At 43.7% G+C, this 15,827-nt stretch overlaps 2 protein-coding genes across 4 annotated transcripts; both read left to right on the forward strand.

Annotated features, from left to right (window-relative positions):
• On the forward strand, positions 1 to 6,141 carry mysm1 (Myb-like, SWIRM and MPN domains 1). The gene is made up of 20 exons (XM_046392879.1): positions 1 to 150; positions 351 to 423; positions 509 to 579; positions 1,469 to 1,543; positions 1,627 to 1,717; positions 1,828 to 1,926; positions 2,126 to 2,654; positions 2,751 to 2,997; positions 3,083 to 3,213; positions 3,305 to 3,408; positions 3,495 to 3,572; positions 3,661 to 3,743; positions 3,832 to 3,886; positions 4,176 to 4,226; positions 4,404 to 4,478; positions 4,595 to 4,783; positions 4,868 to 5,000; positions 5,139 to 5,244; positions 5,374 to 5,431; positions 5,569 to 6,141. Exons 1-20 carry the CDS (start codon positions 95 to 97, stop codon positions 5,917 to 5,919), a joined length of 2,655 nt encoding a protein of 884 aa, XP_046248835.1. The 5' UTR covers positions 1 to 94; the 3' UTR covers positions 5,920 to 6,141.
• A 194-nt stretch (positions 6,142 to 6,335) lies between these two features.
• Positions 6,336 to 13,906, forward strand: oma1 (OMA1 zinc metallopeptidase). 3 transcript variants are annotated; one of them, XM_046392881.1, is made up of 8 exons: positions 6,336 to 7,078; positions 7,872 to 8,100; positions 8,386 to 8,505; positions 8,928 to 9,035; positions 10,112 to 10,240; positions 10,456 to 10,530; positions 11,168 to 11,317; positions 13,345 to 13,906. In XM_046392881.1, exons 1-8 carry the CDS (start codon positions 6,687 to 6,689, stop codon positions 13,675 to 13,677), a joined length of 1,536 nt encoding a protein of 511 aa, XP_046248837.1. In that variant the 5' UTR covers positions 6,336 to 6,686; the 3' UTR covers positions 13,678 to 13,906. The 3 variants fall into 3 exon arrangements, with proteins under 3 accessions (XP_046248837.1, XP_046248839.1, XP_046248836.1); XM_046392883.1 differs by lacking the exon at positions 13,345 to 13,906 and adding an exon at positions 11,491 to 11,945 and having other exon boundaries at positions 8,332 to 8,505; XM_046392880.1 differs by having other exon boundaries at positions 6,337 to 7,078; positions 8,332 to 8,505.
• Positions 13,907 to 15,827: the final 1,921 nt, after the last annotated feature.

The following is a 15,827-nucleotide window of genomic DNA, read 5'->3' on the forward strand; positions in this document are numbered from 1 at the left end:
ACATCCCACCACACGGTGTCGCTGTGAACAGAGCTGACCTCTGTTTCCCTCCGGCGCTCTGTCTCCTCTCCGTTGTTTACGTTTGTCAAGCAACATGGAGGACGAAGTGGATGTTGATATCGAGGGAGACGAGTTTGAAAATAGTAGGAGGTGAGAATATTTCTGGTGAATTGACGTTCATGCTGTCTGTTGGTTTTATGTGCTGTAGTCCTCGGTAACTGAGGGAGACATGTTTGTAGTTTTTAGCCTCACCGTAGTGTAGACTAGAGCTGTGGTTAGCTGTCCGGTGTCTGTGAGGAGTGTCTTCTTGTGTGTTGTGTTAATAACAGCTTTTGCTGTTTGTATTACAGTGAGTTGGACGGGGGAGGCTTAGTCCAGCAGCAGTTCATGCAGTCTTCGTGGAAGAGCAGCGCGGGGATACTGGTATGACTCCCTGAGGCTGGTAGTCCGTCACTCCCATGTGACTGTTAACATTTGTGTTGACTCTGTCTGCCTCTGTGTTGTGCAGCCCTGGGAGTTGGACAGCTCCATCAGCCCGGAGAACAGAGAAGTCATCGAGAGAATGCTGCTGGAGGAACAGTATCCTTTCACTGAGCTCGCATGCATCACACAACTATGGAAATTAAACCATAATGGCAGCACAATTTAAATAGCTTTACTGCAAACTGCATGGTAGACTCACATGGTAAAATATAGCAAAAGTAAACTTCAAAGGCTAATGGCCAGGGCATATTTTCCTTTCACAGATTCACTTTGTGCTGTGCGTTATGATCCCTACCTGGACTTACCCCTCCTTACACTCCAAATCCAGGGATGAGCAGAATAACATAATGCGGTCCATATGTGTCCAGCACATGGAGATTTTTATTAGCTTGACAGATTCTCTATGTGTTGTTCATTTGTCCATCCCATTCCTGTGAACAGATAACGCTATGAGGGAATTTCTTCAATTTTTAGAAAAATATCCACTTAGACACAGAGATGAACTGATTAGATTTGGTGCTCAAAATTCCCTCTGACATCACAAAATGTGTTTTTTAGCTATAACTCAAGAATTCATGCACATTTTGTCAAGATTTCATGCAAATATGAAAATGATAAAATGATGTGTGATGGCATTTCATATCCAAAAGATCAAAGGTCAGCTTCACTCTGACTGTTCAACATCATAACTCAGTAGCAGAGGCACTGTAGTCCACCGCAAGCTCACTGATATCGCTGCTATGTAGCTTTACGTGATTGTGATGAAGCTCTCTGTGCGTCACATGACATATATTACGTGAGTCCTCACAGATATGGATGTGAACTGCAACTTGACTATTGTGTGGAGGCATACAAGTCTGTTTATTGTCATTGTCAGCTGAATTAGTGTATGCTATACTGTATATTTGTTCATATACATAACAGTATAACAAGATACAGGATAACAGTCACTGTTAAATCTTTTAGTCCTGAACCCTACCTGTAGATACTACCTGACAGGTGAGAAGCTTCATAATTATATCTGGGAGAGCGATGCTAACATCAAGCCCAAAGTGAAGAAGTAAGTCGATTCTTCCTCCAGCATTCACTTGAGCACAGTGACCCAGTCCTAGTGTGTCACACTTGTGTCTGTTGGATGTTCAGGTCTCCAGCAAAGACGTTGGCCTCAGCCTCAGCCTCTGGCTCCTCTTTTCGTTGGTCCAAACAGGAGAAAGATCTTTTTGAGGAAGGGCTGGTAAGCTTACCTTGTCAGCATGGAATATAGCAGATTTCATGCTGGTTTTATATGACAAACTCTGAGTGTATTGTCTAAAATCCCAGAGGCTAAGGTGTGCTTTTCTACAGGCCCAGTTTGGTCGAAGGTGGACTAAGATTGCCAAGTTGGTGGGCAGCCGTTCCGTTCTTCAGGTCAAGAGCTATGCCAGACAGTATTTCAAACACAAGGTGAGACTTGCCTTTACTTTCTACCTGTGTTGTGCTGCTACCTAAGAAGCACACAGAGTCAGAAGTCTCCTACAGTTAAACTTGTACTTTTCTCATTATTCAAACTCTTTCACAACCAGAATGCATTCCTCAAGACGTCCTGGGGAAATAAGAATGAAGATTGAACAAACTCTTAAATCCTCTGTATGTGTTTTTTCAGGCTAAATCAGAACCCAAACCTGCAGCTCCCTCTGCAGGTGCTGTGCCGCACTTACAACCTACTCAGCCCACCTCCAGTCACGCATCTACTCTGGCAAACACTGTCCGCATAGAAAAGCTTTCTTCTGATGAAGAAGATGAGGAGGTGGACATCACTGATGGCCTGAGCGATGATTCAGATAGTGACGATAAACCTCAGGATGTTCTCAAAACTGAGTTCTGTGAGCCAGAACATGAAAATGACTCTGAGCTAGACAACCACACCGAAGGACAGAAAAAGGACCAGCCAAGCCGCACTTCGTTATTCCCACAAAGTCCTCAACCCTTGTCTTCCCTCCCTTGCTCAGAGAGGACTGGTATGACTGGGCTGGCTGAGAAAGCCTACGAGCCAGTCTCACCACTTTCAGAACACCTTCAGACCAGAGTTGAGACAGCTTCAGAGCATACTGAGGAGAGTGAAGGCCAGAGCTCCCAGTCTTGGAGTTCGGTACAGACTGGTAAGCTGGAAGAGGACTGTAATGGTGGCACAGGTAAGACTGCTGTTTTTATGTAAATCCACATCATCAGGCCCTGCTTTTTTTCTGTTGTGAAGTTATACTGCGGTTATATTTGCCTTTCAAATTCAGCTCATATGACTGAGAAGACTCAAGCTGATAGACCAGAAGAAGACCAGCAGCAGGAAGAGGAGCAGGAAGAGGAGGAGGAGGAGGATGAGGAAGAGGAGGAGCTTAAGGCCCCTGAGAAGGAAATAGTGATGAACCTGGAGACCATTACAGATGATGAGAAACAAGCTATCCCAGAGTTCTTTGAGGGGCGACCATCCAAGACCCCTGAACGATACCTGAAGATTCGAAACTACATCTTGGATCAATGGTAAAGCTTGAAACATGTTTGCCAACTCGTTTCACTGCAGCTTTGCAGACAAAGCAGTTATTACCTTTGTTTTTTTGTTCACCAGGTTGAAGTGCAAGCCCAAGTACCTGAACAAGACATCAGTCCGTCCTGGACTGAAGAACTGTGGAGATGTCAACTGTATTGGGAGAATACACACCTACCTGGAGCTGATTGGAGCCATCAACTTCAACTGCGGTAATTTCACTGAGCCTTTCACAGTGTTCCACTGGAAAAAAATTAAATCTGACTTCCATTTTCATGTGGAGCTCTGTCTCTTCTCTTGTAGAGCAAGCAGTCTATAATCGCCCAAAGGTAGTGGACCGCTCCAAGCATAAGGAGGGAAAAGATGTGCTTGAGGCGTACCTCCTCGCCCAGAGGCTGCAGAGCATGGTAGGTACACGTCAACTCCTAAACTCTGACACCCAGCCTCAGGCATCTAAACTGTGAGCTAACTGCTGATTGGCTGCATGTTGTAGCGGACCAGGAAGCGCCGTGTGCGGGATGTATGGGGAAACTGGTGTGACGCTAAAGATTTGGAGGGACAGACGTATGAGGTTTGGGCACCCTCAGACACACACTGCAAAGTGCTGATCACTGGGAGGATTCACATTAGTATGTTTACTGGTCTTGTGTTTTCATCAGCATCTCAGTGCTGAGGAACTCGCTCTGCGGAGAGAAGAGATGAAAAAGCAGCCCAAACCCTGCAAGGTCTCCAAATTCAGAGGGTGAGCATGATGGATCCTCACAATGTATGCTGAATTACCAACAGCCTTGTTTTTATAGGTGTAAATATGGTCTCATTCTTTCTTCTAGGTCTTATGATCCCTTCCAGTTGATACCCTGCAGGTCTTTTGGAGACGATGTTCAGGTCTGTGTCTATTTATCCCTTTGTTCAGTCATCAGTAATGGAATTTACCTTGCAAGACTGGAATTTTATCATTTGTTTCATCTGAGCTTATGTATCCATATCCTCCATAGTAGATTGCAATAAAAAGGCACAGCCAGTCTCTTCATTAAGGATTACCTGAAATCCTGCTTTTTTGAAATGAAAAAATTACATTTCTCCTTTTTATTATTATTATTGTTGTTGTTGTTGTTTTAAATAACTTTTTTGAGTTTAGTCAGCGTTACAAGCTCTTCTTTGCTGCTCCCCTCAGGAACCATTCCAGGTGATTGTGTGTGCCGAGACTCTTCTCATAATGGACATGGTATGCAGATACACTCAGCTTTTGTTTTTACACTGACCTGTACGGCAAGCCTGTAAAGCTTTCCCTGTTCTGTGATATTCCAGTCTCAAAGAAATATCCAATATATTCTGTTATTCTCTGTTGTCATTTAATGTATTTCCATGTTACAAAAATGATCAAATGTCTTGTGGCTGCCAGCATGCGCACGTGTCGCGGGCGGAAGTAATCGGCCTACTAGGCGGAATATTCAGTGAGGAAGAGAAAGTATTAAAGGTAGGAAAGGGAATGAAAGTGAACAATGTGAAAGATGAGAACTGAATTTTTTATTCACTGCATACACTATGTTGAAATGTGTACTTAGTGACAAGCGATCGTGTGTGTCTATGCAGATCTGTGCAGCAGAGCCATGCAACAGTGTGAGCACAGGTCTGCAGTGCGAGATGGACCCGGTGTCTCAGACTCAGGCCTGTGATGTGCTGTCATCCCTGGGCTTCAGCGTGGTGGGCTGGTACCACTCACATCCCTCCTTCCACCCCAACCCTTCAGTGCGGGACATAAACACACAGGACCAGTTCCAGGTGAGATGAACACACCAGACAAGTCACTCTGGAGTTGGTCCACGTTACAGTGTGATCTGATTCTTTTTGTCCTCGTTTTTCCAGAGTTATTTCTCACGCGGTGGAGCCCCCTTCATCGGGATGATAGTGAGCCCATATGATCCAGCCAATCCCTCCCCACACTCCCAAACTACCTGCTTGTTGGTGAAAGAGAGCCAGGAGCCTTCAGGTCCACAGAGTATGTTAAACACAGACAATTCAAAACTTCAAAACGGTTAAGATCAAAAGGCTTTCAAATCAAGCTTACAATGTAGGTCAGTGATTTCAGCACACAGTTTATCCTCCAGCTGAGTCACTCTCTCCGTTCCTACCCTAGAGCTGCCCTACAGATTTGACTTCTTGTCATCACAAGACATTCCAGACTGGGAGCAGATGTTGAGGAGAGCTCAGTGGATCGTCCACAAATACTGTCAGTCACTCGGGTGAGTAAATATGTTTTGACATATGTGGTCTAATGCTGATCCTAGGTTTTTGTGATTTGGAACACTTTGACATTTTTTGTAATGCTTAATGGTGGAGTGTTTAAACTGTCTTTTTTCGACCCTGGGCAGGAGTGTGCAGATGGACAGATTCTTTCGGAAAGACTCCCATCTCACTTGTCTGGAGAAGGTCCGTCCATCCAATCAATCTGCCTGCTGTTCACACATCCATGTGGCTAATGACTTCATTAACTGATTTACTTCTGCCTCTTCTGCTCTACCTTGTCTCATTTTGCTTAACCTCTTCCATTAATCACCTCCTTTTAGATGCTTTCATCTCTGGCCAGATACCTGGAGCCCCTGCCAGATGAGGAGGGCAATTCCTTCCTCACCCAGATCCAGGCCCTTTTCCAGTCAGACTTTATTGCCAAGCAGCAAACAGCTGACCAGAAAGAGGGAGAATCTTTAAATATCTCATCCAGACCAGCGGATTCAGATGACTTCACTCAGCTGATCAGTGAAGAGAGGTCCCTGGAGGGAGGAAGAGATTCTGATCCAGATTCTGCCAGAGCCCCAGACAACAGTGTGCAGACCACAGACACAACCTCTGAGACAAACAACAGCACAGTGTTGCATCTGGGTTCTGTGCTGTCAACTGAACATGACTATTTGCTGTGATAGGCTTGTATGTAAATATTAATAAGTCTTGTATCAGTATTAGCAACTTTTTTCTTTCATGTTGTTTGATGTTAATCCATTAACCAAAAACACAGTGATACACCCAGTGCAGATGTGCTTTTGTGTGTGTGTAAGAAGGAGGGAGGAGAGTGTGGGTGAACAATTTCATATTTTCAGTTCTGCAGCTTCCCTTTTAAACAAAAATAAAAATCTATTTTCATATTTTGTAGTCTTTTATGTCATTTCTGTAATAGCTTGAAATATATTTTTTTTGTTATGGAGGTTTGAGGTGCTGTTGTTTACGACATCGTTTACACTGAGGGTGTCCCATGATTTTTATCACAGGGCGATTTGTAAGGCATCCGGAACGGTCTGTGCGGTGTTGTTTCTAAGGGGACTCATTTTGAAGACAGAGTCCTTCAACTGCTGCCAAGTTGAAGCAACTGACATTTGGCGACGAAATGTTTTAAACTTGAGGTGTTACGGCGTTATAAAACTATTTCTGGGACAGATGTTAGCATTTCAGTCGCAGCTGTTGGATAGCGCTAACGTTAGCGTCCTCTGGTAGCAATGACTGACAGCTGAGGACAGGCTCGGTATGAAGTTACAAGACGGAAGGTATTGCAGTAACGGTAACATCCACTGATAGACATTTAAGATGAGGAATTTCGGCCTCGTCAGACAATAGGCGACCGTGTTGGCGTCGTCTCCAGTTGCAAAAATACTTTGTTAGGTTAGTCTGAGGAGTTAGGTGACCAACAAGGGCAATGGTTTTACGTTTTGTTAATCCCTTAAGGGGCAGTCGCTTCTGTTCCTTTCCTGCACGTCTGACACTAAACCTCCACTTCTGCAAACAAGCTGGACATCCTCTGAAGAAGCCAGACTTTGTGTCCTCTCAGATCAGCTGTCATAGAGCAACAGACTGTGTTCATTCCAGAGCCACTCCGACAGATCCACCACTCCTGTTATGTAGTAACAGAAGGACAGTGTGTTTTCACCACATCAGTCCCCAGACCCGGTCGCCCCTGCACTCCGGTCCTGTCCTGACACAGTGCGGACACTACTTCCACACCTCAGCCCCCGTGAGAGCCCTACCTGCTCCTGTCTTCTGGCTGGTGCTCAAACCTCTGCAGAAGATCATGGCTATAATACTGGGCAGGTAGGAGCTGTTCAATGTTGCATTGCTGTTATTGATTTAAGTGGTTAATCAGTATTGATTTATCAAAACGTACGTTTAAAAAGTTCATGGTTAATTGTGGTTCAGTACACAAACAAACAAACTTGTTATGTATAATTATTTTGAATAAATTGTAAAGTAAGGTGGAATATTTTCAGGTGCAGATAGTGATGCTGCCAAATTAACGACTATTCAATGTGCATTACATTGAGAAATGTGTTTAAGGCACAGTGTTATTCAATTATACTACTACATTAAATGATTAACACATTCTTAACTGTTCTGTTAATTGTGTTAATTGTGACATTTAGATAAGAACAAATAAATTACCTTATAAATAGCTGCCATGTTTTTGTTAATTGTTTTTAGTTAACAAAAAAACCTTAGTCCGCTTGCCTACTACTATATTTGGCTGTTTTCTCTGGGCAAATACACAACAAACTTTAGAAATTTGTGCATAGTACATTGTTGTGAACATATTTTATGCATGTTTATTCTGCTTTTTAGGCCAGTTACTTTGAAAAAGACTTTACTGATCTCAGTGGGTCTTCCTGGATTCCTGCTTGTCTGATTGGAACTTGTGCTGCTGACTTTTCTACTTGCTTTTTCTTCCAACTTCCAAACACGCAAATTTTCCTGACATGGAAGGAGCCTCAAATGATTAGTTTCATTCTTCACTACTTTAGGGAAGTGTATGATTTTGAATTTACTGCATGAGGCTGTATGAGCTGTGGGAACAGATATGCCAGACCTCATGGCCTTCCTCTCTGTACAGGAGTATAAGGAAGTGGTGGGTGGCTCTACCAGCCAACCGCCGGCAGCTCATGCGCAAATGGGCCTGGCAGCGCCGCTGGCATCTGGCAGCTGGGGCAGGTGTTGCTATGGTGATTGTATCCCTCCTTCTCCTGACCCACCTGGACGAGTCCCCAGTGACAGGACGGATCCGCCTCCTGGTGTTCAGCAAAGAGAGCTACATTGAGCTGGCAGCTCTGACTTCAGAGGCGGTGAGAGACGAAGGAGGGGGGCTCAGACCTGATGTGTCTGCGTGTATGTGCGTGTTACAGGATGACCGTAGATGGAAAACTGCAAATGATCTTTTTTGTTATACACACTTCTAATAAGAGTCATTGAGATGAAATCAGTGATGAAAAGTAAGATGCCATTTAGTAGACAAATGAAGGAGGAGAAATAAAGCAAATGAAAGTGTGCCTCAAATGCGTGTGTGTGTGCTTCAGTACATGGAGAAGTTTGCAGAGTTGCTGCTTCCAGTCACAGACCCTCGTCACCAGGTGGTGGACCGGGTGGTGCAGCACCTGGTACAAAGAAACAAGGACATCCCTGAAGTGTCTGATGTCACCTGGAACGTTCACGTGGTGCAAACTCCCGACATCAACGCGTTTGTCCTCCCGGTCGGTAAAAGAAAGTCTTACAGAATTGCAGATTTCTATGACTTTTATGTCATATTGACAGATGAGCATTCATTCAGTTATATGTGAGGGTGTCTTTACCGTATTATGTCTGTCGGTGTCTTTTCTGCTTCTCCTCATGTATCTTTATGACAGCACAAGGTAGATCACTGCTACATTTTGACTGCGCTTGCTTCCTGTCCACATGAAAGAGATAGAATAATATGTTGAAAGTAAATAATTCATTGTGATTGTTCACTCTGAGTTGCTCAGAGTACAGAGGGACTTTAATTGTAAATCTCTTCATTGTGGGACTACTAAACGGGTTATCTTACAACATTAGGTAGCAATTGACATATATAGAAGGTCGAGGCAGGTGCTCAGTCACAGACATGCTGATTCATGCTGTATTATCCTTTATGTAGAACGGAGAGGTGTTCATGTTTACGGGCATGCTGGACGCCATGGCAGATATTCACCAACTCACCATTATCCTGGGACACGAGATGGCTCATGCTTTATTGGGACACTCTGTAAGTACATAACCCTCTGCAGACTGTGTTTATGATATCACCATATACCATCATCATAATTTCCTACAGCACTTGACTTGACAGTGGGAGTCAATCACATTATTTTTCAAAGCCAAGTTTCTCTGGATGACCTTGAAACACACTGATAACAGAGAAAGACAAAGCACTGCTGACTCTGATGCAGAACGCATGGAAACCCGTTCAGCTCTGCAGAGAACGAATGCAGCTCCTCAGTCTGAGTTGCTGCAGTGTACAAAGATGTGTGTATGGTGTGCTGGCATTTGAGAGGCTTAGTTATTAGTAGCAGACATTGCTCTGCATGAAGATGAGTAAAATACATAAAGGGCAAATAACGTTCAAGACCAAAGTGGTCATTTGGAAGCCCTCGTCACACAAAGCAGAGACCCCTCCTTCATAAAGTTGTGTATTATGTATGTGGACCTTCCATAGGTGTATGAGATCTTCTGACTATTCATCATCAGCGCCCCGCTCTGTCTCAGTGTGGTAATGGCTGAGGTGGCATCGGTTGCACTGCTGTTGCATCAGCTGGTGATAAAGATGTACTGACAATCACCTCCAAGCACTCACTAATCCTGTCTGCACAATGATGACCAAAGTCCTGTTGACCTCAGGCACTGTCGTGCTTTATTAATTCTCCACAGATTACTGTTTTTTTTCTCTGCCTACAAAAGCCCATTCTTCTTGATCTAAAAAAGTGTCTAATGAAGTTGTGGGTATTTCAAGACTTTAAACGTCCTCAGAGGAAATGCTTGAAGGAGATTTTAATTAGATGGGGGGGAATGAGCATCGATGGGCTTGGTATTACTCAGTTGGTGTGCTCTGTTGGATTGGCTGTTAAAACCTCTAAATCTGTTACAGCGTAAAAGTTCCACTAAAATAGATGGGAACAATCAATATGTTCCAGCTGCCTTGTTCACCTCCCAAAAACTTTTTACCTCTGTTTTTCTCTCACTATTCCATTTTTCTTCTTTTTTTGACCCCAAACCTCTTTCTTCATTTCTTCCTTTCCACCTCTGTCACCTCCTCCTCCTCATCCCTGTCCTCGTCTCCCCCAGGCAGAACAGGCCAGTCTGTCTCACATTTTGGACCTCCTGTCCCTTATTCTGCTGACAGCCATCTGGGCCATTTGTCCTCGAGACAGCCTGGCTCTGCTGGGACAGTGGGTACAGGACAAGCTTTCCCAGGTGAGACTGAGAATCATATACACTGTACAACAACATTTCTTTGCTTTCACTCAGTTGACATATTTACATTTTCACACTTTAGACACAATGTTCACAGGACAACAGCACAACTTAATTATACATTTTATTCCAGTACCATTGCTATTGTATACCAACAGCATTATTATGGTAGAGTTTGTCCAGCCTCACACGAGGACCATTTGTCTCTCCCTCAGTTGATGTTCAGCCGTCCCTACAGCAGAAAACTTGAGGCTGAGGCCGATCAAGTCGGACTGCAGTTGGCCGCTAAGGTACAGTTATCTCCAGTTTGTTATTGCTTAAAGGAGCACAGATTTTACGCATGAGGCTCATTATGGTTATTTGAACTTTACAAACTGAAAATGTGGGGTTTGAAAGAAGTGGTTGTCTAATGAAAGGTGCTGTTGAGTTGCATTATGCAAAATGTGGGATCCAGCATTTTTGTAACTTTGCCCATACATGGTATTGAAAGTATATATAATATGTTGAACTCTGCTGCTTTGACTTAAGTTTGATTTTTATTGTTATTTTGATTTTTTCTTAAGTTTTTTACTGTTTCTTTGCAATGTCCCCATCTTTAGTACAATAATTGATGTAATACCCCTTTAACACAATGAGATAATAATTATAGTATTATTAAAGTTCATTAGTGCTTTTTGGATGTCATGGTTCAGGGTCAACGTAGCGTAATCAGTATTTTAACATTGCAAAATGGAACTTTTGTAGGTGTTGCTGTCAAACCTTGTAATCTGCCTGAAGGGCACTAGGGGGCACTGTTGTCAAACTAAAGTGAGACGATTAGTCTTTAAGGATTTACATCTCAGCACAAGACAGAGGGATGCCACATTGTGTGTGTGTGTGTGTGTGTGTGTGTGTGTGTGTGTGTGTGTGTGTGTCTTTCTTTCCCAGGCCTGTGCAGATGTGCGAGCAGGCCCTGTGTTCTGGCAGCAAATGGAAATCAGAGACCAGCTGACAGGAGAACCCAACATCCCTGAGTGGCTGTCCACACACCCGTCGCACAAGAACAGATTTGCTCAGATGGACCGCCTCATACCACAGGTACAAGCACACACAATAAAGCTCATTCCAAATAACAGCAGGGTTACTTATTAAGTTTCTTTTTAACCTCAGTCATAGAAGTAATCACATTCCTGCAGCTCTGACTTATGTGTTGGTCTTAGACTCTTTGATCCTTGTGTGAGGAAAGAGTTCTACACCTGTGTGTTGTTTAGGAGAAACAGTTTAGCTTTAGGAGCTATTGGAAGGAATCTTAATGGAACTAATGAAGAGTCTGGAGAGATGTGCGTCCACCTGCAGACATGTGGTGAGGCGGGCAGAGAGGAAGGAGAGACCTGGGGAGGAGAGGAGAACGTACAAGGTTTTAGGAAGACGTGGAAAACAGTTTGCCACGCAGATGCAGGAATGCCTGCTTAACTAAATATCTTGGAGGTTCTAAGATGAGGACCTGAAAGAAGACAACTCCATGGCAGCAGCTCCATCTCATACGCTCACACACTGTGGAAAGACAATAAATGGAATCTTAAGGCAAGAAAGAAATCAGCACACAGTTAAGAGCAGGAAATTTTATAGAACTATCCACAGCCTTATGTTATCTTAGTTATCTTCCCACATGTAAACGTATAAATATACTCGCTCTTTTATGTATTTCAGCATCGCAACATTCTTTGGTCAGTCATCGTTTTCTTGCTCTGCTCTGCACAGTCATGATGTTGTCTTGCATGCCTGCGTGTGTGTGAGGCAGAGAGAGAGAGACATACAAAACATTAGGCAACAGCCAGTTTAACCTTGAGTACGCATTCAGATGCTCTAAACACAAAAGACGAACAGATGGGCAAACCACTAATTGTCCATCAGGTGCCTGTGTCATTCAGTGTGTGCATGTTCTGTGTGTGTGTTATATGTATGTACCCATACATCATATCGCATCCCTGTGTGGTAGATTGACCTCTAGCAGAAGTCGTTGTCAAGGCCAGGCTGCAGCCACAGGCAGTGAGGTGATGAGCACTATTGTTTGGGGGATTCACCTGCCTTCATTATGTGTGTGCTGAGAAAAAAACCTGTCTGGCATCTCTAACTCCCCTGCTCACGCCAAACAGTTCGATCCAGCATAACAGTCCGTGTGAGCCATTTAACAGCTGAGCTCCATCGGGTGAAAGTGATGCATAATGCGATGTTTTTAACCTTGCGAGGGGTGACAGTATCAAGCTACTTAACCTGACTCTTCTGAGGGCACTCCGCCTCCACTAGTGCGCTCGTCATCCACAAGCACATTAAGTCCACTGCTAGCATGAGAGGGGAGAGCCTGTTGAGTGGGAAGCCAAGTGCATGTATGTGCACGGAGTCTTGTAGGTGATTCTAAGTGAGAGATTAATGAGTTTAGTGTGTGTATGTGGGTGGGTGTGTGCAACAGATGGAGAGATCGTGTGACTGCTGGTAAGTGGTTGTAGTTAGTTCCTATCAGCGCTGCTTATTCACCTGTATGCGAATGATTTCAAGAACAGAGTGGCTGGGATATTTTTGTAACCAAATTTAATGTAAAAATATCTCAACAACTGGACTGAGATGAAATTTTGTACCCAGAGGAACAAATATGTTCAAAACTAATGACATTTTCATTATCACCAACTATAGTTTGTGCTAACACAGTGCTAACACGCTCAAATGAGGTGTGTTAGCATTGAGCCTCTCTGCGGAGCAATACTTTGTTTAATCTGAGCCAGTGCATCTGTTTATCTCAGTGTCTTTGTCTTTGTTATCTACATTTGTCTCTGGTCCTTCACAGTGTCCTCTCTGCCTTTCTTGCCTTTTTCAGTTCGCAGTTGTATTTTGATGAAATATCTTATCACAAAGTCAAAATAAAATGTGACGGATCTCTTGTTCTAATACACTGCAAACAAAAACACCAACTTGGCTCGCCACTTCAGGAATACAGTTATTTATCACAGGGCTTTTCATATCTACCTTTGTACTTTGTTCTTCGGCTTCTTGTCTGAAGTCCTGATAAGTCAGTACACTTGTACCTCTGAGTGTGGCCTGATGTCTGTTCTTACTCTGTCTCTGTCCAGGCACTGGAGCTGAGGGAGAGCTGCGTCTGCCCTGCTCTGCCTGCTACTGACCCTCGTGCCGTCTTCTCCGAGAGCGTCCGTGTGCTGCTGGAAAATGCTAAGGACCAGGGGAGAGCAGGGAAAGGAGGTGCACGCAAGCCCCAGCTGCCACACGGCCCGGCCTCAGTCCCCACCGGGCTGCCTGCAGCTCTGCCTGCACAAACTGCACTTCTCCCTTCCCCAAACATGGATCAAAAAAGTAGCGGCCTGGTCCTGCTCACAGCTTCAGAGTCAGCAGTCGCAGCTTCTGCTCCTGCTGAAGCGGAACGATCCAAGCATGTGGTGCAGAGCTGACCTGGGTGTCAAATCCCCCGAAACTTCTGCAAAGCAGTTTTTCATAGACTGGCTATTTAGATGAGTGAGTGGGAGAGTGAGTGATTTGGTATATTGGTCAGCTAGCATATTCATGCCAGGACAAGTGGAGTTTGTATGACATTAATTGCTAGGGACATTGTAAATGTGGAGAAAATCTGGAAATGTTTGGAAAACATCTGCAAAAATAAATAGAAAAAGAAAAAAAAAATGTCTCCCTGTGCTGTGACACCAGGCCGCCGACTAAACTTCAGAGAACGTCAACCATACCTGGTGACTACAAACACAGCAGTTTAATTAGATAACAGCGGACTGCTGAATGAATCTTAGTAACGCTGCTATGCGTTGTGAGATTAATATGTGCATTATTCATCGACACACTGTAAGAGACGAGAGTAAGCACTTTGTGTGCGCATGTTGGAGGCTTCGACCGTGGCAGGCAGAGGACATCTACATTCTCATTATGACTACTGCATTCTCATGCCACACACACAGCACTTTATGCATTCTCTAGCCTCAGGGACTTAATGGTGTAAATTTATGCTGGGTTGTTTGCGGGTTTTAAAACACAACCCTCTGCACAAGGAATGCCAATATTCGCCGTCAAGCTTTGAGAAATCTTTCATGGGATTTTGTAAAATCTTATTTAACAAGGCAAGTTGACTGAGAAAACATGTTATTTGCAGGAACAGCCCACGGGAGCAGTCGTACCACAAAAAGAGGAGGGCAGCTATGGTTCATATCTTGGTAATCGTTGATGTGTGTGCTGAAACAAAATAACACACTTGAGTAAACTGTGAAATCAAAAAAAGTACGACTTTGTTTCCGGTTGGGATCAATTGTTTTATTTGGGTCATGCATTTTAGGTGCAGCACTTGTATCAGCTTACAAAACGTCAGTCAGCAGTCTTTACATGTGCAAAGGAAGCTTTGTTTTGCTGCAGACGGGAGGTCTATATTAGAGTTTGTCTATCTATTAGAACAAGGGGCCAGTGCAAGGATTTGTGCAAAGCTGTGCAGCAAAAGGCAGGAAATATCGTTTTTGCATATCAATAACTCAGTAGGAATGTGTTCTGTTTGTAAGTGGCAGCAATAAACCAATAAAAACTGTAGAAGAAAAATGTTATTTTGGCTTTTTTTCACATTGCAAGATACACTAAAATTCAAATGTATCAAAGATGGCAATAAGAGAAATGAGGATTATGGAACCACAGTGTAATGTGCAGTGTGTGTGTGAGAGAGAAGATGAAATTATTGTAAAATGAAATTATCAGCCTGTAACACTGCATAAAAACATCAAAATCCTCCCATTGTCACGCCAACCGATTAGACAGTGGGTGAAAGATGAGAAGAGATGTTGGCTGTTTTCTCTGAAGTGTTCATATCTGTATTTGTGTGTGTGTGTGTGTGTGTGTGTGTGGTAGCAGCACTAGTCCCAGCAGTTACTTGTTGATGCCAGGCTTCTTGGTTAAATTCTTTGCTGTCCTCTCACAGCTGATCAGACAGATGTAGCGTCTGGAGATCACACAGACACGATTAAACCAAGCCAGTCGTAATCAAATGAAAGCTACTAGAATTCTCATCAGTCGACGTCACCGCTGTGCTTTTGTGATACCTGCCAACTGAAACGAGTTTTGCTCCTTGAATACAAGATCAGTCTTGTGATATCTTTGTATTAAAGACCACTGGAGCAGCATGCAGGTTCATTTCTCACCTTCTTGCTTGTCTGGTGCAGAGGGCTCAGGTAAACTAAAGCTGAGAGGGATTTGACTTTTTTTTTGAGGATTTTTGGATCTGCAGCTCTTCGTTCGTTCTAATGGAGACTTCCTGTTTCCTGGTGGCATTGTTGTGTACGTGCTGAAGCATCTGGATGCAGCTCCCTCACCACTCAGAGAGAAATTGGAACATGAGCAGGCGACAGATGACACACTCACACCCAGAGGTAATTGTAATGAGCGTGATACAATACACACACACACACACACACACACACACTGAGCTGAGTAATTGTAGCCTACTGCCGGAGTCTAAACAATACTGCGACAGAGAGCTTAATCAAGGAAAACAAAGAGACAGCAGTCAGATGGATTGAAAAGACAGAAATAGAAAATAGACAAAGCTGAGCTACAGGGA

Source organism: Scatophagus argus, chromosome 6, assembly GCF_020382885.2.
Source record: "Scatophagus argus isolate fScaArg1 chromosome 6, fScaArg1.pri, whole genome shotgun sequence".
In the NCBI taxonomy this organism is placed as follows: domain Eukaryota; kingdom Metazoa; phylum Chordata; class Actinopteri; family Scatophagidae; genus Scatophagus; species Scatophagus argus.